We start from the raw sequence: 25,488 nt of genomic DNA, 5'->3' as shown, positions 1-25,488 counted from the left end.
TTTTGGGTTTCGTTGTCCTTATATTATACGAAAAGTATAGCACAGAAATCAATGATATTTTACAATCAAGATATTCACTATATTTTCTATGCCTGTGGTTTTTTGATTTTTGTAAAAATGCTTTATTAGTCTGTAATTCTCGTGCAAAGTTGACAACTTTTTTTTGTCGACTTTTGAGCTCGTATTTTTCATACACATGTCATCCTGCTGGTAGATGTAGATTGCTTTTTAACCACAGCCGGTTCACGCTTTCCATTTATGTCATCATCATCATCAGCCTGTAGCAGTCAACTGCTGGACATAGGCCTCCCCCAAAGAGCGCCATTGCGCCCTGTCCTCGGCTAGACACATTCAGCTTCTACCAGCAGCCTTTCGCAGATCGTCACTCCACCTGGCCGGAGGGCATCCTACACTACGTTTGCCGAGACGGCGTCCATTCATGTGTTTTTTTTATTATTAGTCCTCTGCTCGCACCAGGCCCTATACTACCAAGCACACAATTCAAATTTTGTATTTTGCCATCCCGCTAGCGTTTATATTATTTAATACGCGAATTCGAATTTCGTAGTAGCCCCCAGGCTACTATGTAATGTACTTACCTACACCATTCCACTGACTATTGAATCTATCTGATATATTTTAAGACTTTACATCTGTCTTCATAGTAATGCTTCCTATCCCAATAAGGTACTGGTTGCATTTCACTTTGTATATTATACCTTACCATGAATAGATAATGGACTGTTTCTCCACTAACGTATGTTTTGCTTAGAAAATGAAGCGGAGAATCCCATTTGCTGATAGGCTGGAGAAAGTTGCCAACTTCAGCAATACTCGTACCTTTTCAATAAATAAAACAATCCAATTTGCAGGCTGACCACATTAAATGTTAACCAGTAAAATCTTTATCCACGATGCAAATAAACTTGACGACTATGATGGCCTACTCATCCTACTCCTCCTCGTTATTACATTTTACTTGGGTTAGTGATGACAACAAAAAACATGTGCATAAAACACAATACGTCATTTTACTCGAGACGTTTATATCCACCGAAGCCGTAGGTAAGTTTTGATAGTTTAGCTGAGGATAAAATGAGGTCTATCAACCAATTTAATGTACCTATTTTGTTTTTTACTTTTAAATAAAGCGAAGAAATTAAAGAACAACAGTGAAAACAAATTTATATTTACTTCATGCCTTTTATTTTTAATGCATTGTTATATTTATTTTAGTTCAAATACTAAAGCTATCTAGTTTTTTATATAACACTAATTATTGAAAAGTATATTTATTTATTTTTTAGCACTTGCATGAAGTCAGAATAATCAAATTTCAAGTTCCTGATTGCTCAGTATAGAAAATCTTTCTAAACTTCGTATATTATGGATCCATTTGTATGCGTAGCTTATGTTTTATAGCCCCATGCCTACGGACCTCATAGTTATGCAAAATTATTAAACTGCATAATTCACGTGATACGGTAATAAAAAAGTACTATCTGTTTTGGGAAATTTAACTACGTACCTACCTTTCTCTTTTTTGTAAATTATACGTTGTTGCTATAATTTTATTTCACTGAAATCAATTTCATAGCATAAACAAAATAATATGCTTTCATTACCAAGACAATATATACATACTAAAAAAAACAGGGTATTTTTGATATAGATATTTGACAGCAATTTTTACATAGCCAAGACAATTTATTATCTTTATAACAAAGTTAAGGTGTTTTGTCTAGGTTTGCGACGATCCCTTTTATTTTCCTGCTAGAAATAAATAATAATCATGAATCGGAATTTGCGACTACAAAGTTAGCAACATTGTTGCAACTTGCAACCACGTTCGCCACACATACACAAAGGGCAACAATTCTTATTTAGTTACGGAATGTAGACCTTCGGACTACCTATAATTTTTTTCTGTAGGAACTATCGTACAAGTTTACTGTTATTTTAAGACCAACAATCACTCTAGCGGAGGAATTGTTTTGAAATTTTAACGTTATTATTATAAACTAAATAGCTCATATTAAATGTTATTATAACGGATAACTCACGTCTTAAACCGAGTTTAGCTCAACATGTTTCGGGCTATTTCGTAGCCCTAAACCCGGTTTAAGACGTGAGACGTCCGTTATAATAACATTTAATATGAGTGAGTCTCACGGTAGTTTCATGTTCAAAACTAAATAGCTATAAAAATGCCTATTATACGCGTCATGTCATCATCAAGAGTTTGAATATAGCGCAAAGTTTTCATTCCAGCTTCAATATACAGCTCATTCAAAATAAATATCTGTTTATTAATTAAACTGCACTCTGTCCTACCGTAACTCGACCGTTCACGCCTATTAAGTTATCGGACGAAGTGCGACAGAAATTCGAAACCGACTATTAAGGTGTAGAAATACCTTGACGTATTATTTAATCGGGCCGCATCAGATTTTCCGATAAAGGGCAGTGCTCACTCGATACTAAATAAATTCTACTTGAGTAACTTGGAAAAAAGTCCTACTTCCATTCCAGCCATGCTTTATAAATCTCAACCGTTCTCCACTAATACATTAGCCGTTTTAAAATGTCTCGTTGCTTGTCACGTCCTGCTGTCAAATATCCATCAATCAACCAGAGTCGCCGTATCAGGGCTTTGAATTGAACACTGTATAAAATACAAGTTTATGTCCGAATTTGAGAACAGATTTATCTGATGTTTCAGCTATTACGCTGCTGGTGCCATAAATTTCAAAATCACTTTTTGTAATATTAGTTTCTTTAACCTATTTTAAAATACATTAAACAGACTATTAACTTTGATGTTCCTCTGCTTTAAGAAAAGTATCTACGTAAACGTAGTCCTGGTCTCATTTGAAAACTAGGCAACAGTATAGACTAGACGTAATTATCTATGCCTGTAGTTTTTTAGATTTTTATATAAATGTGTAATGTCAGAATTACAGGAGACAAAAAAAAGTTGTCAACTTTGCACGAAACTTTTCTTAAGTTTGATATTCTGAGAAAAAAACGCAACTGTTTTACGCACGGTGGATTTTTGAAGACTGCCATTTTTTCACAAGTAAAATATATTTATTATCAGACAATAACAGCCCATAGTTGTCAGTATTATCTTATAAGCTTTGTTACGTTACAGTAGGTACAATACAGCCAGTTGCAGTAGATCTATTCTAACGATCCGCATGCATGTTTGTGAACATATAGTTCGATATATCGCCTCAAAATGATAGTCAAAACTCATCCATAGTCATACTAGTTAAACCGATATTAACTTAAAATTCGATTGTAATATATATTTAATAATAATTCATAATTTTTACATATGCTTTCCGAGAACAAGCCTACCTTATATATGCTAACATAGGCTTGTTTTTGTTTTATAAATAAAGGACCAAAAATATCTTTACAATAATAACGTACATTTCTAATAAACGCCTGTGGTTAGTACAGGTACGGCATTATTCGATAATAATAATCCTTAAAGCTGTTACCTAATTCTCCAGAACGGCGATGTTACAGTGTTATTTGAATACGAATACACCTTGTAAAACTAAATTGTTATTTTATTGAACTTATTTGGTTGTGTTTGAGGTATAATCATCACGATGCTTGTCTATTTCTGATGCCTACGTAATAAGTAAGTACCTAATCAATTCAGATAAAATCATAACTTGCTGTAGGTATGAGTATTTTATTAGACGAGACGAAGTGTAAAAGACATAACAACTGCATTAAATGACCGTATATTACGGCCCACAATGTATACTAACATTTTAGCTAATTCTGCAGCAGTATATAGGTGACTCTCACAATATTTCTAGTGAAGTAATCATAAGTTGCATCTTATTAAGAGCGGGCAACTGCAACACACCTTAAACCGGGGCTATACTTTACTGCTGGACTCAGTTGCTTCATCAAATTCTGAACACAGACTGCGTAGTACCGACGCCCAATTTGTTTCGACATACCCGACTCTTCCCATGACGCGGCCTGGGCCCAGCAGTGTCTTTACCATTGCGAAACCTAATACAAGATAGAATTTCTCGCGATATTCATATATGTAATATTGTTAACATTACCAAATGTCATCGGATATTAGCCTTATACAGGGTCGACCTTCGAACGTTTTTTATTACTTAACTAGTTATTTACGTTTTAGATTGACAAATGGGTGATCTTTAAATATCAACCTACGTGATCTTTTTCTTGATTGGCAAGATTAATTAAGAACGTTTACAAAGGACACCCGGTGCAACCATCGGTTTTTATGTATTTTTTATGTATATTGGCATTTAAATGTATTAGACAAGAACTGCTACATTTTATTGGTCAATATGGTTAGACCTAAGATTGAAATGAAATTAGTTTTCACAGAAAGAATTTGCAGAAAACTATAACGTGTGCGCGCCTTGAAAAAATGGGGGTTTCCGTGACAAAATATCGATATGAATAATGGTTTTGAGTGGAGTTAGGATGACTAATTAATGCAATTTTGAGGTGTTTTCCGACACTAATCACGCTATCTTAGATAATCTTTCTTTTTTTTGTGCTTACCACATGCCAGTTATAGAAAACTGAAATTTCCGCCATGTTTATGACGAGTTTAAAATTTTTGTAGTAAAGGCAATACAGACTAATTTCAAGCTTGGCAAAATCCGATTCCAAGATTCCAAGAAGTAATGAACCGTCATTCTTAAACGCTTCATTGAAATACTTATAAACTGACGTTAAATAGTTCTACAATACATAGCTCCAGGATATTCGTGACTGCTATTCCATGTTAATGCCAAATACCGAATTCGCATGTGCAAATTAACTTAGTAATAAATACTGGACGTAGTTATGTTACAATTATAGCAACTTACGATCTTTTGTTGAGTGATAATCGTTGGTTTAACAAGGGCTATTAGATACAACGGTAGATAATGTCAGCTTCTATTAAGTACATGCAATCTTCTTGTTGCTTAAATTCGTAGAAGGGCCTGGTCTTATGGAGTGTTGCGCGACTGTTTATTGTAATTATTAACACTTTATCGGAGTCTTGCATGGCCGGTGGTAAAGTTGCACAAAATATTAGCTTTAAGTTCTGACTTTTGCTTGCAGTTTCCATAGTGTTTATTTTACTGAACTGAAATTATTGGTTTCGAAAAGACCTTTTATTGGAATAGAAAAAAATACAAATTACCATATGATTACCAAATATTTCATAATTTGTAAGGACCTGAATCATCACTTTCAGTTATTTTGTGTGACAGATATCTGTGATGCGGCTTCTATTAATTTTATTACACTAAACAGAGATAAACACAAGATGCCAGGAACCAGACAATGGTGAAAGACCCCATTAATCTGATAAAAACATTAACAATATTTATTGAATCAGGCGTTACTTTGCGGAGGTCCATATCAATGAACTAAAATAATTTCCTTGCTCACCCGCGACCTTACGATAGCTAAGCTTATGCAAAATATGCGTGTTCATGCAGTTCCTCCACCTCCACACTGTAAGAACACACACAAATCACACAAACCCATTTATTAACTAAAACATGCCTTGACAGTAATAAAAATCAAGGTAGTTTTGAAGGACGGTTAAAAAATTTATTAATAATTTTTGGGTAGTTTTGTTTTGTTTCATAAAACGTATGTGGGTACTTGGGGAGTTACAGTGACAAGTTAAAACAGTGGTTGTGGTTCGTTAGTCTAACAACTGGTAGCATGGTGTACGGTTGTGTCACTCTGAAGATGAGCTCTGGTTGAGTTCGAAACGCGTCAGTGTAGTGTTGTGGTGTTGATAGATGGGTTTGTGTGATTTGTGTGTGTTCTTACAGTGTGGAGGTGGAGGAACTGCATGAACACGCATATTTTGCATAAGCTTAGCTATCGTAAGGTCGCGGGTGAGCAAGGAAATTATTTAAGTTCATTAAGAATATTGCCAAGAGCACATGTTTGTCGTCAATTTGGAAAACCTGGCTTTGTTCTTTTTAACATTTTTTAATTGTCACGTCGGTTCCTCGTACGTGTAACCTGATCACACAGTGTATTATGGTACTGGCTAAAGACCTACAAGTATCAGTTTACAAAATACTCAGAAGTCATCTTCGAACTCCTCGTGTCACATCATTGTTGCGCCTCGCAACCTAAGACTCAGTAACATTACTTAACCCACCATGTAACGACTTGTTCTGATTCCTTCGTTGCACAGAGCGACCCGTACCCATTATATGCTAATTGGAAGACGACACGCGAAATTGCTTAAAGTTAGAAAGTACGTTCCTAATTTTTAGAGCCAGTAATGTTTGAGCATTCTAACGCGTGCGAGATTCTATGCTTCGATTTGTTTGCGTTATGGCAGGTTAATAGGCGAGTAAAGTGTGTTTTCTACAAGATAATTGATTTTTAATGAAGTTTAATTACTGAGTATGCTTTTTCATAATATCTAGTGTTTTATAAGCGTGCCTAACGTAGACTAAAGTATAAGAATCATTTCAGAAGTATAACAACATTTTTTTTTTTAATTCGACCTTGACAAAAAAAGTTTTAATTAAGTTAAATAAGGTTTTTTGGCTAATGTCCTGGAAGTTTCTTAGCATTCTGATAATTGTTCGAAATGGATCCAAAAAACGTTTTTTTTTTTAATAAAAATTATATTCGTAAGACACAAACATAATTTTGTAAATAAATTTTATAAATACATGAGTCACTTAAAAGTTAAAAAGTCTAGATATTATTATGCTCGATCACCAAACCAATCCAAGGCTCCTTCGCGTTTTTTTTTCGCTTTTTAATAATTATATATTAGTAATTATTCATCGCCTCATTACAATACGACCGTGATCGATTAAATTGACAATATTGACGACGATCAATGGTCCTTTTATAATTTAGGCTAGGTACTAAGTTATTGTTTCGCAGTATTCTTTGTAGAACTGCTAAATTAGACCCCGTGGTTAAGTTAAGAGCTGTGTCCGGCATAAAGCGTTATAACAATTTGACCACTCAAATTCAGAATGATAACCGAATTATGACACAATCCACAATGATGGAATGGAATCGAATAAGGCGATGTTACTACAGATTTACGTAAGGAATAAAAGTTAGTGTCGTGTGCTCTTTGACAGGATCTTGCATCAATGGGTTTTTGTTTTGTTCCATTGACGTCTTTGGGGACAAAGTTGCGGTGTGAACCCAAAACTGCTCACGCTTGCAAAATAAGGCAATGTGTTACGTAAACGTTGCGGTAAAATGAAGGATGGACGCGCGGTGCATGGCAGATAGGTACGCCACTGCACGCTACGTGGTCTTTGTATTTTATTCGTAATTGGTTTGCAAGTCTTTATTGTGACTGTAATGTAGGATTAATGGCTCTATAAATTCGATGGTACGCCAGAGAAAGCGGTTACTTCACAATTTGGAGCTTCCTCAAGGCACTGAATGCATTTAACGTTGCACTTTAAAATGAATTACGATTCAGTGGAATCGGACGTGCTGACAAAATTGTGATCCAAAAAACGCAAGCAATATTTAAATTTCTGTTACAAAATTGATGTTGCGTAGAAATTGAGAGAAGCAACAATAGTGTGACAAATGCGTGGCCGACCTTGTAAACAGATTGATGCAGTTCATGATATCACGACCGTGACAAACAACATCATGGAACTGGTATTCTAGTTGAATTATGGCGGTATCTCGGGCATTAGCATCTCTGAACGGGTTTGGTTTATGCAAGTTTAACGCAAGCGCGGCAAGGGTCACCGGCATTGTCTATATACTAATGAAACGGCGTTTTAACGGTTTTTCTCACCTACGAGTTACCTAATTTAATTGATAAAGTTTGATTTATGGACTCCTTAAGATTGATAATTTAAAAATTTAATCAATATTATTAGATATTAGTAAGCATCTCAGATTAAACGAATACCAGTTTTTAATGATTCACATTAGACAATTTATTACGGGACAGGATGAAGATTACGAGTAGGTAGGTAGGTACCTCAAATTACCCTGCGATATTTTAACGCATACACCTGCGTCATGTTTTATAAAATAGACTGAAGAATTTGCGGGTGGATGCTAATGTTGTTTAGACCCAAGATCTGTCTACCCTCATCTTAGCAATTTGACTGCGTGCTCTCTCGTCTTTAAGGGCTACATTCCGTTTTTGCTTCTGCTGCACAATACACAAACATCACGCCTGTATTCCCAAATGGGTTAGGCAGAGCACACGAAACGTTACCGCTTCAGAGGCACTTATAGCCATTAAAGGTTTTAACATTATTATTATAAACACTTCAGGCTTAATAATAAAACAGTTACTTATCCTCTCAGATTAAACGTATATCGTGTTACAATGATGTTATCACTAAGAAAACCATGGAAAATGACTGCTTCACTCATTCATGACAGTGAGACTTGCCAAGTTTTTAATCCAATAAGTGTTTAGGCTACTGCTGCTGATGCTGTGTGATATTTTAAGATCGACGTGAATTTGTTTTGTATAAACGACAAATTCACTTGTTAGATTGTTTAAAAATTAACCTTTTTATCGTCTAATCCTTATTTTATCACGGGCATGATTTTCTTACAGTTCTTCACAATATTTAATTTAAAATTGTCGAAACACCATTTTGTACTGTCACGCACACTGTTGGTTTTGTAAATAGCAAGCTGTGATAGTATTCGGATGAGTTGCGGTCTGTTCTCGTAAATTGTTTTCCCACTCTTCCTTGTACAAATTTCGAAACAGACTTGGCAATGCGTTGTACTAATTCTATTGCCCAATGCTAAGTGGAAGATAAGCGGTGTGTAAATAATTTCGTTCTAATCTTCTTCAGGGAGATGGTACGGACTGACATCGGACAGGTCGTAATTAGATGAACCTGTTAGCGGGATGTATCTTGTCTTAAAACTAGAGACGTTGCGAAGATTAGGTAATATTCGACAATTCGACATACCTTAATGGCTAATAGTTAATTTATTCGCCAAAACTAAGCTATACTAATTTACAACAGTAAAAACATACCTGTCTGTAACATCAGGTAGGTATGTAATACCTCTAGTATGTAGGTAGGTATATTAAGTAGAGACCACATCTCATATTATGAGATGTTTATGTGTTACATTATTATTTTACCCATGTTTTTTTTAATATATTTCTAATTTAGTTTGCTTTACTAGCTTTCATAGCTAAGAGAATTATAATTACTATAGGTATATTTTGTTTTGAAAAAATAACTTTCTGCCAAGTTTGCGTGGCGCATCTTCTTAGCGATGTCATATCGAAAACGCTGGTATTATAAAAAGTTACAAGTCATATTTTTTTGATAGGAGCTCTTTTGCGGCCTGTTTACAAAATAAACGTTTTAATTTTCTTTCTCATTTGATTTTATAAAAAACTTGCATGACTTGTGCAAACCTAGTGTCGTATGTTAATGAGTTTCGTATTTTTATTTACTAAACACTCATATTATTTCTCATCTCTTGTCATTACCCATTAACTTTTTAGAAATGGGTATAACCTTGGGTACCTTTTTTCTTTGTTATTAAAGTAAATCTAATTATTTATTGCATGTTTTATATACTCCGTTGTGCAGCAAACAACAAACCATACTATTCTTAATACGAAATATACTATAACGAATTGGCCCCTAACCGCTGAACATCTACAGAATAAGAAGTTAAATAATAAACATTGCATGACCGCGCGTATAGTACAAGCACACGTTACGTACTCTTTGACCCCTGCTAGGGTACCGGTGAAGTATTGGGCAAGTGATATAATGAAGAGGGTTAAGTCACACCACAATAGATACTATCTTGTAGGAATTCATCACTGTTGACAGCTGGCCCGCCCTGTGATGAGCACCGCTAAGTTTTTGTGTATTGTAATTTTTTGCGTAGTTTAATAGTCGGGGAAGTATTCTTTCATTTCGGTAAAAGAAAATTACAAATGTTTCGTTTCACCAATGTTTCATTTAGTCAAATGCATTCTATTCAGGATCTATTTCAAGACCATTGTGTAGAACCCTACAGCTTAGCAACATTAGGTTAGTTTCCTGAAATATTTACAGTTTCAGAATAATATGCATTCGGCCAAATGATACATTTGCGATACGAATCAGATGTAAAAAAAAAGTTTTGGTTAGACATTAGTGAATCAGTCAGGGAACTGGCTGCTGTTTTGGTATAAAACAATCCTTCGTGTCTGTTTGTAGAGATGAAAGTACAGATCAATGTGAATTGATTTGTTTCGGACAATTTAAAGTCACTGTTATTAAGTGTCACTGTTATAAAGGCAGTAATTTGAGGTACTTATAGCATTTCAAAAATCTACCCCTGGATAATCGGAATCCTCAATGTCTGCTTCTTTAATTATATAGATAATTCAATTATATAAAATATTAAGATAGACATGAACTAGCATTTAGCAGAGCTTTTTTACTACATTTTAAAGCTGTCAATCTGTAACTAAATACTGCCATAGCAGTAGATAATTTTCTTATGGTGCTTGACGTAACGTTTCATCGAACGATTCCAGTCTGGCAAGTAAGCAAACATACTTTTTAAAATGTAAATAGGAACTTTTTTTACATTTTAAATTCACTCTCAATCAGCAACGCACGGCTGACATGATAGCGGACGCAGGCCTTAATGTTTCTTCCTACAAAACATTGATGTCTGTCATCTCATAAATCATACAAACATTTTGGCAGTCATCTCCCTAACTACATACTCGTAATCGACTGCATCTTTTGAGATAAAATCTAACGTATATTATGCAGACAACTGCTTTAAAATATTGCAAATAAAAAGAAAATTGTGGAGAGTGGCTTTGGAAACTATAGCATTAACCTTAGAGATGCTTGTCTCATGATCATCTAAAGGCTTATCTAATGCTTTAGTTTATGTTTTGAGTACATTCTCGCGATATTTATATTCTATTTATCGACGTTGTTTTGAATTCTAACAAATCACAAGCTTTAACTTTTTTTTCAAAGAACATTTTTACCACCATTTTTAACAACCGGTGTGCTCGTAGTTAGACAACCAAATTGCTTAGTAGTGACCCTAAGTATGAAACTAGAGGTATGATTTGGAATCCTATAGGTATGTAATAAGAATATGTAGACAGTTGCCTGTATGATGAATATAATTATGTAAGTAATTTTAGGAATATGAGATAATCATGAATAAATCCCGGATGCTATTAGTTATGACTGAGAATCGAGAAAGTTTAAAAGATTATAAGGTGACCCGGGGCTATTGTAGCTGGGGGATATTGTATCTGAGCCGTCTGATGGCGTCCTTACGTCACCATGTTCGCCATGTTCATGTGTGTTGTGTGAAGACAGTCTTCTGGCGAACACAACGTAAAATGGCCGAGAAGAACATGGCGTCGTAAGGACGCCATCAGACGGCTCAGATAAAATTTCCCCCCAGCCACAATAGCCCCGGATCACCTTAAAGTGAACTTGTTTGTTTGTTTATTCGATTGAATAAAATTTAGTATTAGTAATTTTTACCTATGGATATCGTTTGAAAAATGAACCAAGGACAGTTTTTACCTCGAAAAAATGTTGTTCCTGCGCATACGCAAAAATGAATTATTTGTAGACAATGTCGCAGACTATAGCTAGTACAGGTCATCAACATAAATTTCTAGCACTTGGTCAACTTTATAATCTTAAATTGGTCGACGACGAAGCGTCTACGTCGTAAATCTCGTTATGTAAGCAGTGACCGTGAACTCGGCAGCTGGTGTGTGTGCCGCCCCAATAATGTGTGTTGATTGATCTCTTCCCGGCATTGTCTGACACACACACGTGCTTAACAATATTGAGGAAACTATTTACCAATAACCTTATAATAGCTGCAATGCGATTTGTCGTTTGATTATGTTTATTTTTATACGCCATAGATCATGTTGTTTTTACCAGCTGCTTCGCTCGCGTGAACCATAGGTCCAGCACTGGATGGTTCTAATGAAGGTAGTTTCATTACAATTGGTTCTGCCATTTTTGAGATTTTTTCAAGGTGGATAGGTTGCAAACCCACGATCTTCTACTTGGCAGGTCAAACCATTAGGTTAAAACAATTTATGCTATTGAACCATTATGAAAACTAGTATCTCGCCTCTGGCTTACCTTTATAAGAATGGAAGCACTCTGAGAGGAATCATGTGCCCAAAAATCGGATATAATTACTATAAAGGTAGGTCAGAGGTGAGATACTAGCTTTCAGGCTTTTAGTAGCTTTTTGGCTTGGGCTATTCATCTACGATCCTCATTCAGTTTAAGAGGACAGGTGAAAACAATAGGCTTTGTAAAGGACTCAGGATATTAAGTTGAAACTAATGTAAAATACTCAGTAATAATAATATCAAACTTTAAAGCCACCGCAATCAAAAGATACAATCGTTAAAAAAGGCGATGGAATCAAAACCCCTATTAGGGTACCTACTACCACTTGTCCTAGACATTTGATATACCTCTAAAGCTTAGGTACACCCCGTACGTACACCCACAGTAGCTGTGATAAGAAAAGTCTGAAAAATCTTAATTCCGTCTTTTTGTCTATATCAGTAGCTAGGTATATTATAATCTATACTGACCCCACACTGTCTACGTTTTACTTAGGAACAGAGCTCAGCAAACTTCTACGGAACCCTCAGCGCGCGAGTCCGATTCGCACTTGGCTGGTTTTTGTCTCGTTTAAGTAGTTCCACTGACTTCCTCTGCCCCATGTTCCAAGTACAAGCTTCCTGCGATTAGAATCTAGTAAAGTAAAGATGTCAGTGGCAAGACTATGCTTTATTATTTCCTTATACTTCATAGGTATTTAATTACTGGTGTTCTTTAAACAATGGCTTGTTATTAAAACAATAACAACTCATACCCATGGATATGTAGTGATTGTTTTTGCTAGTTTAATGTATTAATTGAAACAGATAATTATTCCATCTCAGGTTCTTACTAACGCGGAAACGTGATTGTGAAGTATGTAGTTAGGAGTAAATTGTTGTTTATTTTGATACAAGTGTGATAATAATATTTAGCTTCAAGCTGTACTAACTTTATTTATTTTTGTTAATTATTGTTGTAGCTGATCTTGATAAGTTTTTTAAAGAAAGTACATATTACAATTTCAAATTTCTTAAAAGTTACTTCTTAGCTCTAAAGGCGTCAGCTTGTCACCTTTAGTCAGACTGCAATGGACGAGCTAACCTTGCCCCATGAACTTTATGATGATACTCGACAAATAGCAAACCGACCACATACATTACTTACAAAATAAGTAGATTTAAAAACGTACTTATGCTCATATAATTTATATATCAAATCAGCCACTGTATAACTAGAATATGCTACATACACACTAGGTTAAAACTTAGATGTTATGGTAGTGGAAATAAGTCCTTTTGAAAATAATTTTGCATATGATTAAGTGTGTCGAGGCAGTGTTTTGTCAGTGTGTAGGCGTCCGTTAATGTTATTATGGTTTGATGATCGATTCTGTGTCATCGAATTAGAAGTGTAAATCATACCCATTAGGCAAATTTAGTTCTGATTTAATTAGATGAAATAGCCTAATATAAACATGTCAGGTGTAGCCAAAACTGATATTTCAGTGTAAACGTAGCCAAATATGAAGCCTTCTGTTTTAATATGTTCTTGACAATATTGTTCTTGACTTCTCTCTCATGTTAAGAATTTTATGCACCATAGTTTCGTTAGTGTGGTAAATTAAAAACGAATTTAATGAAATTTCTATTAAATGTGGCAGTTGAATACTATGTGATCGTGCATAAGAGAAATCGTCATATAAGTGCACATTGCCACGTGCATCATGAGAAAGTATGACATCTATATTTCACTATTGCGGACGGTGAAAGGGCATTTCAATTACGCCCTATTTGAGCCCTTCCTTGTCGCTGGAACAGCTTGTCGGCACTGGAGAGCTACTACGAAATTCGAAAATCGAAGTTCGTGTCATACTGTCCCTTTCACTCTCATATTAAATAATATAAGCGTCAGCGGGACGACAAGATACGAACTTCGATTGTCGAATTTCATAGTAGCCCCCCTGAATATTAGGTGTAACCAATCGACAGATATTTTAGAATTCAAACATTACGTTTGTTAAATTCATTACAACTGAGATTAAGAAACACGTCTACGAGTACTGGAAATTGAAGTTTTTTTAAAACGATTTTTTTTTTAAATAATACGTAACGAAAAGAGTACAGTCACCTAAGCCGCATTAATATCCGCCACAGCGGAGCGTGCAAAATATTTAACACCGGGATGACGCTCTAGAAGTAGAGTCAGATATTTATGCACGCCTTTTTGTGTCAGATATAGGTGCTGGTGACTGTATTGTATTGTATTGTATAGCTCTATATTGTACATAAAACATGTTAAAATAACTGTTAACAAAATAAAAAGATGTATAAAGGTGAACGGTACTGTACCTAAATCGTTTCCATTTTCACGGTTTACCACTTCAAATAAACGTGTCCAGTTTGGCGCTAATCTATTACATTGTTGCACAGGGACTGGTTAATTTAAATCGTAATTTTTGGTAATGCGATGAAAGGAGCAGTTTCCTGTTTTACACAAGTGAAGTCGAACTGGTGTGTTCCGCAATTTTAATGGTAATAGGAAAACCGGTGTGAAAAAAAATTAAGCGTTTTTAATTGTCTTTACTTTACGTCGGGATTTTTAATGCGTTTATGTGTTGGTAATTACGTAATATTATTACCTATTCTGTCACATTCTACCTTGTCTGGTAGATAAGCAAAAAAGTGATGGATGACTTGATTATTATTGAAAATCTTTTGTCTCTAAATGCTGATCGGTTTTTTTTTATTTACGTGTATATTTTACGATAACCTTTTCGCTGCAGGAAAACATGTTTAATATATTTTTGTTTCTTAACGAATCAAAATATCTATTCATTTTTACTGTTTGTCATTTTGTAGTGTAGTTGATCGTTCTATTGACAAATGTAACCCAGTTTCAATCCGCACAAATACAGGATCCAGATTTCATACACTCTGGACAATCATTCTGCAATTACCAGCCCACTTAGAGATAAAGTAGTCGGAAATAATTGTAAATGTGCAAGTAAAGCGTAGTTAATAAGGAATTATTAAATCCTATTTAGCACTTAATGCAAATATATGGGTAGATATTAGATAACGGATAAACATACTGAAACAGATAGGTATTAATATTAAATACCCAAACAAGACTCGAGAATAAATATTGGTATTTTTCATAGGTAAAAATAAAGTAAGTAAAAAAAATGCGAAGTTAAAACAAAGTAAACACGATTACCTAGTGAAATTAGATAGGTTAACGACAGAACAATTTTAAGGAAGAACGGACAAGACGGCATGAGCTTGGCATTTCAATTAAAATATGAATCAAGCAAGCCAATGCCACATAGGCTCAGTGCACTTCATGATTACGTCGCGACCCATTGGATAAGTGGGTGTAATAAATTAGCATTAGGTACTTGTCCTGGCTAATGCTGCCTCTTTGTTATTTGTCACATTGTCAAGGCACCGAGCCAAGGAGACTGGGCAATTATGCTGGCAACTTGAAGCTGCCAGTTAATACTTTATCATGTTAGAACATTAATCTCATAGTCTATGTAACTATTCAAAGATAAGGTTCAAAATTGCTTTTAAAAATTCAAATTGTATCCACTCTAGTGTTAAAAAGTGATCACTTATTATGCATACAGAGAAGCTTTTCAAGTATGCACGGATTTCGTAGGTTACGTTTATAATTAAATAATGCTTATGGTAATGCAGCGTTTAGGAGTGCAAAACGCGGGTTTGTGTAAGACTCCGTGCAAACTAGCATTGTAGTCGGCGGTTTCTTAGCAGTGGGATCTCGACAAGTGAGCGGCTTGCAGGTTGCAATGTTATGACCATTATTTGCCGCGTCGGCGCCGTTCGCGGCAACCAATTTGTGGTATTAGCGACTATTGTTGCTGGGTGTACTTTAAAATAGAGCATTGTAATCATTATATGTAGTCGTATATTAGTTTAATAAAAGAGTACGCTAAAATACTCCTTGTAATAAAAAAACGCATGTGCCGCAAAGAGTACAAAAATAGCTTATTTCTATTTTTAATAAGTCGGTACCATCATTTTCTTTTTTGAATTCAGATATAGTTTAATTCTTATAAAAAAGTTGACAGCTCTATTAGCGACCATACGATTGTAGCGACAGTAGTGACACCTCGTGGAGACATCGCAGCGTGTACGGCACGGGCTTGCCTGCGGTTTTATCGTCTAACACACTTGGAATCACAATCGTTTTCACCACTTCTTTCTGTCATACGGCGTAAGACGAGGGTAGAATGAAATAGTGAATGCGATCACAAACGTCAACGCCTTAGACAATACGGTCTCTGCTCGAGAAAAAGCTGCCAACATTAAATTAATTTTAGCGTTTTAAACGCTGGTGTGCGCAAGCTCTAAGATGTTCAGGGTTATCCAATCCGACACGGCGCATGCGTACGAGCGCTGTCACTCACGCATTTCTCTGTAAGCGAGAAGCGTCGAATGACAGATAATGTAACGCCGCAACAAATGAAGTAATATTTCGAGATCTAGTAAATATTTTAGAGTAGGCTTTTAATATTAGAGTAGAGGTAGCTTAAAAATTTGTACAGTACTTCTTTTACGATATCTAAATACAAAATCGCAATTCTGACTGAATAACGGGCTAATTCGATCCTAGAAAATATAATACTTAATGCGTTTCTTTTTTCCAGGAAATTAATGTTTTTGTTTCATTTTTAAAACCTTTTTTTTAATAGACTGGATGGCAAACGAGCAAGTTGGTCTCCTGATGGTAAAAGAACACCACCGCATATAAACATCTGCAACACCGAGGGTATTGCAGATGCGTACCTACCAATACCTTCCAATTTAATGTCTGACGAGCGGAAAAATAGGCTAAATAGGTCTTATATCTACTTATATTCAAAGTTCTTGACCATCCCGCATAATATAATATTTACTAATACCATGGTATTATTAAATACTTTTTATAGCGTGAGGGACGCAATAATACAAAAGAGATAATATTCAAGCAGATGTCATGCCTAAAAAAAGCTTAGGTTTCGTAGAGCAAGCGTATTGCTATTAAAATCAAATAATAATTAACTTTATTTCATTTAAATAATTTTGATATAAACATTTTAAAAATATTCAGCTACGATATGGACCTGAGTAAATAATTCTTCGGCCAGGATTATTTTATGTGTAAACACATTGCCTCAAATCATGGTCATTAATGAACCAGAAGACGTGCACTGATGAACACAGGCCACCCTCAATAGCGGACGACAACTACCGGTAGGAGGCTTGCCCTAACTTTCGGTTTGTGGTCACCCTTCTAGAGTTTTTCTCTGGCTCAAATACCTACTCCAAAATGTCTACTAGCTCTTGAACACGCAAAAACATTTCACAATTATCCTGTACAAGGAAACAGGCGCGTTCCTGATTTATTGCACGCCACGCCTACCGTAGGAATGCAGTGCAACTTTATGACAAATTCCCTCACACGTTTAGGGAAAATAAAATGCCTAACTTGGTAAATTATGTAGCGGCAACTGTCACTTAATTTATTGAACGGTATGAATGACGATTGGCTTGCAATTGCATCGTAAGTCTCGACAAATCGAGATAAGACTGATAATAACGTCGATTACATGCCAAATAGGAAACGTCGTAAGAAGCTATATGTAGGTATACCTTTTTAAAATGGCGTATTTATAAAAATGGCTGTTTTACTTGCTTCCTTGAAATACATAAATAACTTTTACCACCATTTAAATTTACTTTGAATCAACTGTACCCACTGAATCCTACTCACTTTCTAACTTTTGAATATGGCCTTTTGATATTAAAATAAAGAATGAATGACAGAAATTTGAAAAGGTATATTCTGTAACGAGATAAATTTCGAGGCTTTTCTTCTAACACTGTAACATTCTTATAAGCACACTCGCGTTACATATTATATTTTTGCTTCTAAAAGTTTTTTTTAAGAACACTTCAATCGTGCTAGCTTAATTCTCAGCAGCAGCAGAAGAGTCTCACGTAGTATTTTGTATGATAAATGATAATCGATAGTTTACCCCAAATCTAAAATAATATGTACTAATTGTATCGTTTTTATAAAGTTTTTCATTTGCCGATTATTTCTGTAACAGTATTTTTTTACGATTTATGTTTTTATAAATTAGTAGGTATATGTAAGTTTCATGGCAATAGTTGTCATTGTAAATGAAATTATGGGAAATGAACTTATACAATTTTGTGAGCTTAGCGGGATACGCATGACCACCGGAGTTTGAAGCTTATAGCTTATTTAGATGATAGCTGCAGTAAATTATTTTCTACATGTCTTAAACTTTCGTGATTTTCACTCATAGTCAAAATACCACGCACAGGACTTATCACGCTAACACACACGAGTAATATTTACCTCGACGTTTCGGCAACATTATAGTGGCCGTGGTCTACTCGTGACCACATATTAGGCGTTTCTACATATTAGGCGTAACTACTGCAGGACTGTTTAGTATTAAAACTTAAAGGGACTATGTCTTAATTGGGATGTCCCAATTTTTGACAACATATAATAAATCGAAAACCATTTGGAGAAATAGGCTTCGTGAAGCGTTTTCAGAAATCAGATTCCAAAAATGTGATAAACTGATTTAAATAAACAAAATTTAAGTAATGACCCTCATTTGACCCCTGGAGTATCTCGTCAAGAAGGCAGTTATAAAGCAGGTCTACACTCTTAAGCAAATTGACAGTTTGAAATGTTCCTGTCCTGCTTATAATAGCAAAGAGTGACAAAGATAGAACTTTAATCACATGATGCGCAACTGGCCTTAAACAGTTGTCATTTATTGTAAAGTCCGAAATGTATACGAGTATTTCCAATGTATTTTTACAAATTAAATTATTAAATTACTATGTTACAAGTAAATACAAAAGAATTTAAATATCAGATTTTTAAAAAGATATCTATTTACTATCACACCATTAAATAAAGAAAGGAATAATCGAAGCTAAAAGAAGAGAAATAAAATAAAACTATTTGTCATGGTTCATTTGGGACCCTAAAAAGTGCTTGAATTATTGTCAAATTGTAATGTACGAGATTATTTTATATACGACCTGAATTTTTCCAGGCAATGGAATGTGGCTGTCTCACTGTGACATCATCCAGCGTATTTCGTAAAAAAATGTATAAAAAAAATACTCATCCAAATTCATAATCAATGAAAATGGTATCTTAAAATATCCTATTCTTTCCAAAAATAAGATAAAAACTATAGGTTATTTTTTTTGGTGCATCCCAATTACAGTATTAAAATTTACCTCCGAGTCAGAGTCTTAATTTCTTGAAAATGTTACCAATATACTGTGCATAATTATTTTGTAACTACAAAAGCACGTGATTATTGTATAATAGGTAAGTGAAATAAATATTTAGTTATGGTGAGTTGCAACTCAGGTCGGAGTTTACAGTCTGTTAATTGCTCCATAAAATTGTTATAATTTAATTGTATCGAACGCGATTGGTTTCGCAGTTGGTAAAGTCTAATGGCTATCTAATGGCTAACATTTTGATGGCATGTATCTTTTGTAAGCTGCTAGGCAGTCAAAATAATAACTGTCAGATAAATCTAAGTCCACGCGGACGAAGTCGCGGGCACAGCTAGTTCCCTAATATTTTCAATAAGGGACGACGACATTTTAACCGAGTTTAAACGTTAAGGATCAAGTTGGTCATTGAAAATTATATCGAAATTACACGCTTAGTGAGGTCATTTAAGTCATCAGTTTGGGCGGTCAACAGAAAAATTTAACACTGCTTTAAGGAGAATACATACTTAAAAGGACCACCGTAAGACAGTTATTGTGTACCACATTCGCTATTAAATAAAGTGGTAGTGCAGCACTCACAAATTACGATTAACCTTTTCATACGTTATTTAATATCATGTTCTGTCCATATTTAGTTACGAGCACTGGTTCGGTCAGATTTTAGGGTTCTACAGTAAAAAAAAAAAAACTTCTTATGGTATTAAGTACCACGTACGTCGGTGCGTTCGTCTTTTCGCTGCTTTGCTTAGATATTCTGTATTAGATAGCTGTTATTTGATATACTCGTAGTTTTAAACAATAATAATCTCTCTGACAAATATGTCAGTCAATCCTTAACTGCGCGTGGCTCTCCACGCACTTGGCCGGTTTTGTTTTATGAACTCAACAGTGAGAAATTACAAATAATTCGACCGTCGTATCAGTTTACATTTTTCTTTAGTGAAATCATTGGTGTCTAATTAAGATAATATTTTAATTATGATTATGACACGGACATTGTTTTGTATTATGAATTATGAACCTATGACAGCCTACCGATGTAACTTCAGTTGCATTGCTTTACCTCACTAGGAAGTTTGGTGAGACCGAATTAAACTTAGGGCAGATACTTTTATTATACCACATTGAATATACGTCTCACTCATATTTTTTATTTACATTAACTAGTGTTGTTGTGTGATTCAGCAACTACAATTATTTAAAATTACTTTGCGTTTTAGTGTGTCAACAGTAAAGTATATCACTTTGGAAAAAATGTCTTCACTTCAGGTACGAACTTTATGGCTTACAATGTATGCATTTTGTTCTCATAATACGTTATCTATTACAACTGGTCTCGATCTATTTTCGTATCTGTGTCATCACAAGCGATAACACCGGGTAATAAAGTGGTCCAACGACTCAGTAGCATCACTTAAATGCCGAGCTCTATTTACGCTAACCATTGTGATATGTGTGAAAGATTACCGACTAGTTCACCTTTCTACAGTTTTGTAACGCCCTGTATTTCTAAACAGTATCAAAGTTCATTAAAATGCAATTTAGGGGTAACTCGAGATTATAAAATGTTTTGAAAACTGCTTTAAATTTAAACTTCCAGTAACTAGGCAAAGGCTTTCGAAACGTAATACTATTATTACGGCGATTCGGCGGCTTAATCTTTGTTGTATGTAAATTATCGTAAATGTATGTTTTCAAAAGAAACGCGCGGTGTGAGTGGTTAATGATAGTCGGCATATTTATAATACGTATTATATTTTTTTCTGTTTTTTGTTTCAGACTTAACGAAGCGAATGATACTGTAAACCACCGAAAATAAACAAGTGAACATGAGATCTTCGGCGGGGTTACAGGTATGGATATTAAAATTAATCAAACTTCGTGTAATCTTCTACTCTTAAGTACTAGAATTAACAATCTGAAGTACTTACAATTAATCGCATACGCCTGTATTCCCTGAACAATACACTCTAGTTTTTTTTTTTCAAATCTTGGGGGAGTGTACAGTTGCAGTAGCACGAAAATATACTCCATTTTTAGCTTAGAACGCGTTTATGCTTAACCACAGGCTTGAAAGTAAATAATCAATTAAAACACATTTATACAACGTGTCTTAAAATTTATCAGTTGATTGAAGTACTTTAAGTAAACATGACTGTGAAGATTTTTTTTGTGATGTTCAGTTAGGCCAACCCCTAAATCAATTCAAAGAATCCTCGTATAATTTATGTGAATGCTGGAATTACATTACGAAAAATATCTCTAGTAGTCAGGATTGTACCTATATATAATAATACAATACAATACATAACTTCTTATTGTTCACCACCACAGAGTAAGCAGTACAGAAAACACGACAGGTATATACATAAAGATTTTCTTAGGGACGTAATAGGCGGCCTTATCTCTTCAGAGCGATCTCTAACACACAACATTTAACACCTAACTAAATAACATTTGGCTCGTGGCGCTCTCTCTTGAAGGGTGAAGTGGCCGTACTCGTACTCGCTCAGAATATTACGTCCATACAGACAGTCTTCCTTGTATCAAAGCGATACATTTAAATGTGGAATTCACATAAGTTTGATAATTTTTCACGAAAGATTATTTATATATACATACACTAGCGACGCGCTCCGGCTTCGCTTGGGTGTAGTATTAGGGAAATGGAGCTGAAAAATGTGAAGTGCCTTTGATCAGAGACCTTTTTTTTAACCAGAGCAAAGTCGGGCGGGTCAATTTAAAAGTATTGTAAATTAAAAGGTATGAAGAAAACCAGCGTTATCATAAATGAATCATGTCATGTTGCGACTGGCAAGTTACAAAAGTTCGCTTTACAAACAATGGTGAGTGGTAACTTCAGCTGCGCAATTTTAGAATAAATTTAATAGATTCTGTTTGCAAAAACTAGCTTTTATTTGCAACCACATTCATTGTAAAATTAGAAAGACCACGTGGGAACACGCAGTTGCGCTTCAAGGCTGAGAGATGAATCTCAGTTCTGAATCTTGATTGAAACTAAATTAATTTAAAATTACTTCACAGAAAGCGGATGCTTTGATGGACTGGAGTGCAGTAAATTGCACCCGTAATCTGTTTCCTAGGGATCTGACTTAGATGAACAAAGGGGAGTCATATCTGAATTAAGATTGAGGTTTTAGCGTTTGCGTTTTACATAATTTATAAAGTTTAGTTATTTTTCTTTATCTATTTTATGGTATTCCGTAAAACCATAAATATCTGCTTATGTATTTAATTATTTCCAACAAGATATTGATTTGAAATTTGATATTTATAAAAAACATTGTACCTAATTGAATTTCGTTTTGTTCTTAGTATTTCGACCACATGATTCGAAGTTACTTATGGCGCATTCTTCTTGGTAATGCTATGATGGTCCTTCCGAAAGCGCTGGTAGTATTAAAAAGCATCATGATTGTAAAAATTCTTTGCGGCCTACTTGCCAGAATAAGTGTTTTTTTTTTGACAAATTCCTTAGAGTAACTACCTAATGTAAAATTTATAATGCAAAAAAGAATATAAGAAATTAGTTTATAGCGAGAACTCTACTAAACAATATAACATTACTGTATGACGTATCGAGATTTTGACGGGGACTAAAAGTCAGCGTAGAGTTCATCTTTGGAAGTACCGGTCATATTAAAGAAGAAGAAAGAAAGAAAACTTTTCTTTCTTTCTTTCTTTCTTTTCTTTCTATTAGGTAGTTTGTTTTTTGTTTTAATTTGACAGCATCATTCTTAGGGTAAGTTCTGTCTATTTTTTGCCATTTTTTTAAATAGAACAGCTTAATAATAAATCGTTACAAGCATGTTGGTATGCTTTTAACGATTTGAGTGAGTCTGATTTTATGGGTATTAATGTCATGTCAAGAATTAAGACAATTAATAATAAATACGTGCAGTAAAACAGTGTATACAATTCTTTAGTTATGATGTTTTCTTAAAGTTAAAAAAAATGAAAATGAAAAGATTTATTCGGGACACACACATATAAATAATAGATACAGAACAAAAACGTAATAATAATAAAGTGAAATAAAATAAAATGAGAATACAAAATACAAAAAATAAATAAAAAATACATGCGGATTCCTTTGGTGGAGCCAGCGCTGGTCTTCCGGCGAGACCGAGAGAAGTTTGTAATTAAACTGTTTAAATTCATACATATTTAGCAAAAGAAGCTTGAAGTAATGTTTTTTGATGTATCTTTCATGTGTCACGTCAATGTCACTCGTCAAGCTTGTGAATTTTTTAATTTGACCTTTAACAATGACTGTGAACTTACAATATGTAGGTATAATAAAAAATCTGTTTGACGACAGAGTTAATTACCAAGTAGTTTCTATCAATTTAATGAGCCATCGGTCGAAGTTAACGGAAATCAAGAAAAACACGGTGTATAAAAATATTTCAAATAAGTTGCCATTTGAATTTACTATAGCGAGGTATCTCATACATGCCGTTAGCAACTATAATCTACATCTAGACATTTGTATTAAGTAAGTATTTAGAGTTTTGAACATGAAAGTACCGTGAGACTCACTCATATTAAATGATATTGTAACGGATAACTCACGTCTTAAACCGAGTTTAGCTCGGCAGCCGCCGAGTCGCGTTCGCGTGCTCCTGAGAAGAAGGGCTACGAAATAGCCCGAAACAGTCGAGCTAAACTCGGTTTAAGACGTGAGTTATCCGTTACAATATCATTTAATATAAGTATTTAGAGTATCCATCCCCACCGCAGGATCTGGATTTCAGAAATTTACGTCAAATTAGCTTAATAAAATTAAAATTGAAAACACGTTATTTTAAATAACCTGCGTCATATTTTAAACCACTTTGTCTATCATTTTAACAGAAAAATCTAATAACTTGGTCCATATTATATATAATATACTATTATGCCTTTTGATAGAAATTCATATAGGTTATTTCACTTAACCATTTTTATGCTTGTGAGTAGTAACAGTATGAAATCACTAATTTCTACTTATAATCTAAAGTAAATTTAAGTATTTTTGTCTAAATACCTATGAGTAATGGCAGCTGCACAAATAGTAAGGAACTATTCGCGAGCGATGCATATTTTGCACACATCTTATACGCCAATGTTTATGATATCTAAGACTTTCGGAATGTCAATTTAATTTGGGGTGACAGCAATTTAATGGGTTTCTAAATAAATTATTTCTGGCCGGAGGATGTGGTGTTCCGTTCTTTTAGGGTAGCGACGAAGTCGACTTTCAAAAACCCCTAATTTTTTTTTTTGTGTTTTTTGTGTATAATTTGAATTTTACAGCGCATAGCTTTTTTATTGTAATACTGTATATGACAAATAAATAAATGATGATAGCGAAATCTATCGGAAAACAAAATCTATGAGCAGTACGTTTTAACACGTATCTTTCATAGTATCTACGCCAAGAACCAGTGCTTATTTGAAATTCAAACTATTATTGGCTCTACCGAGTAATGTAGACAAATTTTCTTTAGCTTAGCTTTGGTTTAAGAGGCAAGCCGGCGCATTTATCAAACAGTCAGTATTTCTAGGTCTCGATTGATCTACGGTCATTGATTGCTTATGGATATGACTCGCCTACATAGTTTACATACATGTGGAGACACTGTAATTTATGTTATTATGAATGTACTTATTTTAAATTTGTATTAAGTAATTAATTATTTTCGTCTTAATTTTTGTTTGTTATGACGTAAACGATAATTTATACTATTACTTTATGTTATAGTATCCGTATTTACGTAAATTGTCCGTTTAAAATCTTACAAGTCAATTTTCGTCCAGACCGAAGTCGGATTAACTTAAATTTGGTATGGATAATATTTAAGGGCTGTTTGTTGATTAATTTTATTTGAAGGATAAATGTGATGCCGTCTCCGTCAATTTGAACAAAATAAACAGAGACGGCATCACATTTATCCGTCAAATAAAATTAATTAATGGGTGGTGAAACAGAGAGTTAGATTACAAGTATATGAAACAAAAAGCACAGAAAATTAAGA

The 25,488-nt window shown here is 34.4% G+C and overlaps 1 protein-coding gene across 1 annotated transcript in view; it reads left to right on the top strand.

Annotated features, from left to right (window-relative positions):
* Window positions 1–25,488, top strand: part of GV1 — a 37,206-nt gene that overhangs the window by 5,793 nt on the left and 5,925 nt on the right. Inside the window, exon 2 of the mRNA XM_074095514.1 lies at window positions 21,227–21,300. Within this exon, the coding sequence (XP_073951615.1) occupies window positions 21,277–21,300 (24 nt within the window). The 5' untranslated portion in view covers window positions 21,227–21,276. The remainder of the gene's footprint in view (window positions 1–21,226; window positions 21,301–25,488) is intronic.

This window comes from Choristoneura fumiferana, chromosome 12 (assembly GCF_025370935.1).
Source record: "Choristoneura fumiferana chromosome 12, NRCan_CFum_1, whole genome shotgun sequence".
NCBI classification, from domain to species: Eukaryota; Metazoa; Arthropoda; class Insecta; order Lepidoptera; family Tortricidae; genus Choristoneura; species Choristoneura fumiferana.
Note: the sequence above shows the minus strand (reverse complement) of the source record. Positions and strands in the feature narration are given on the sequence as shown.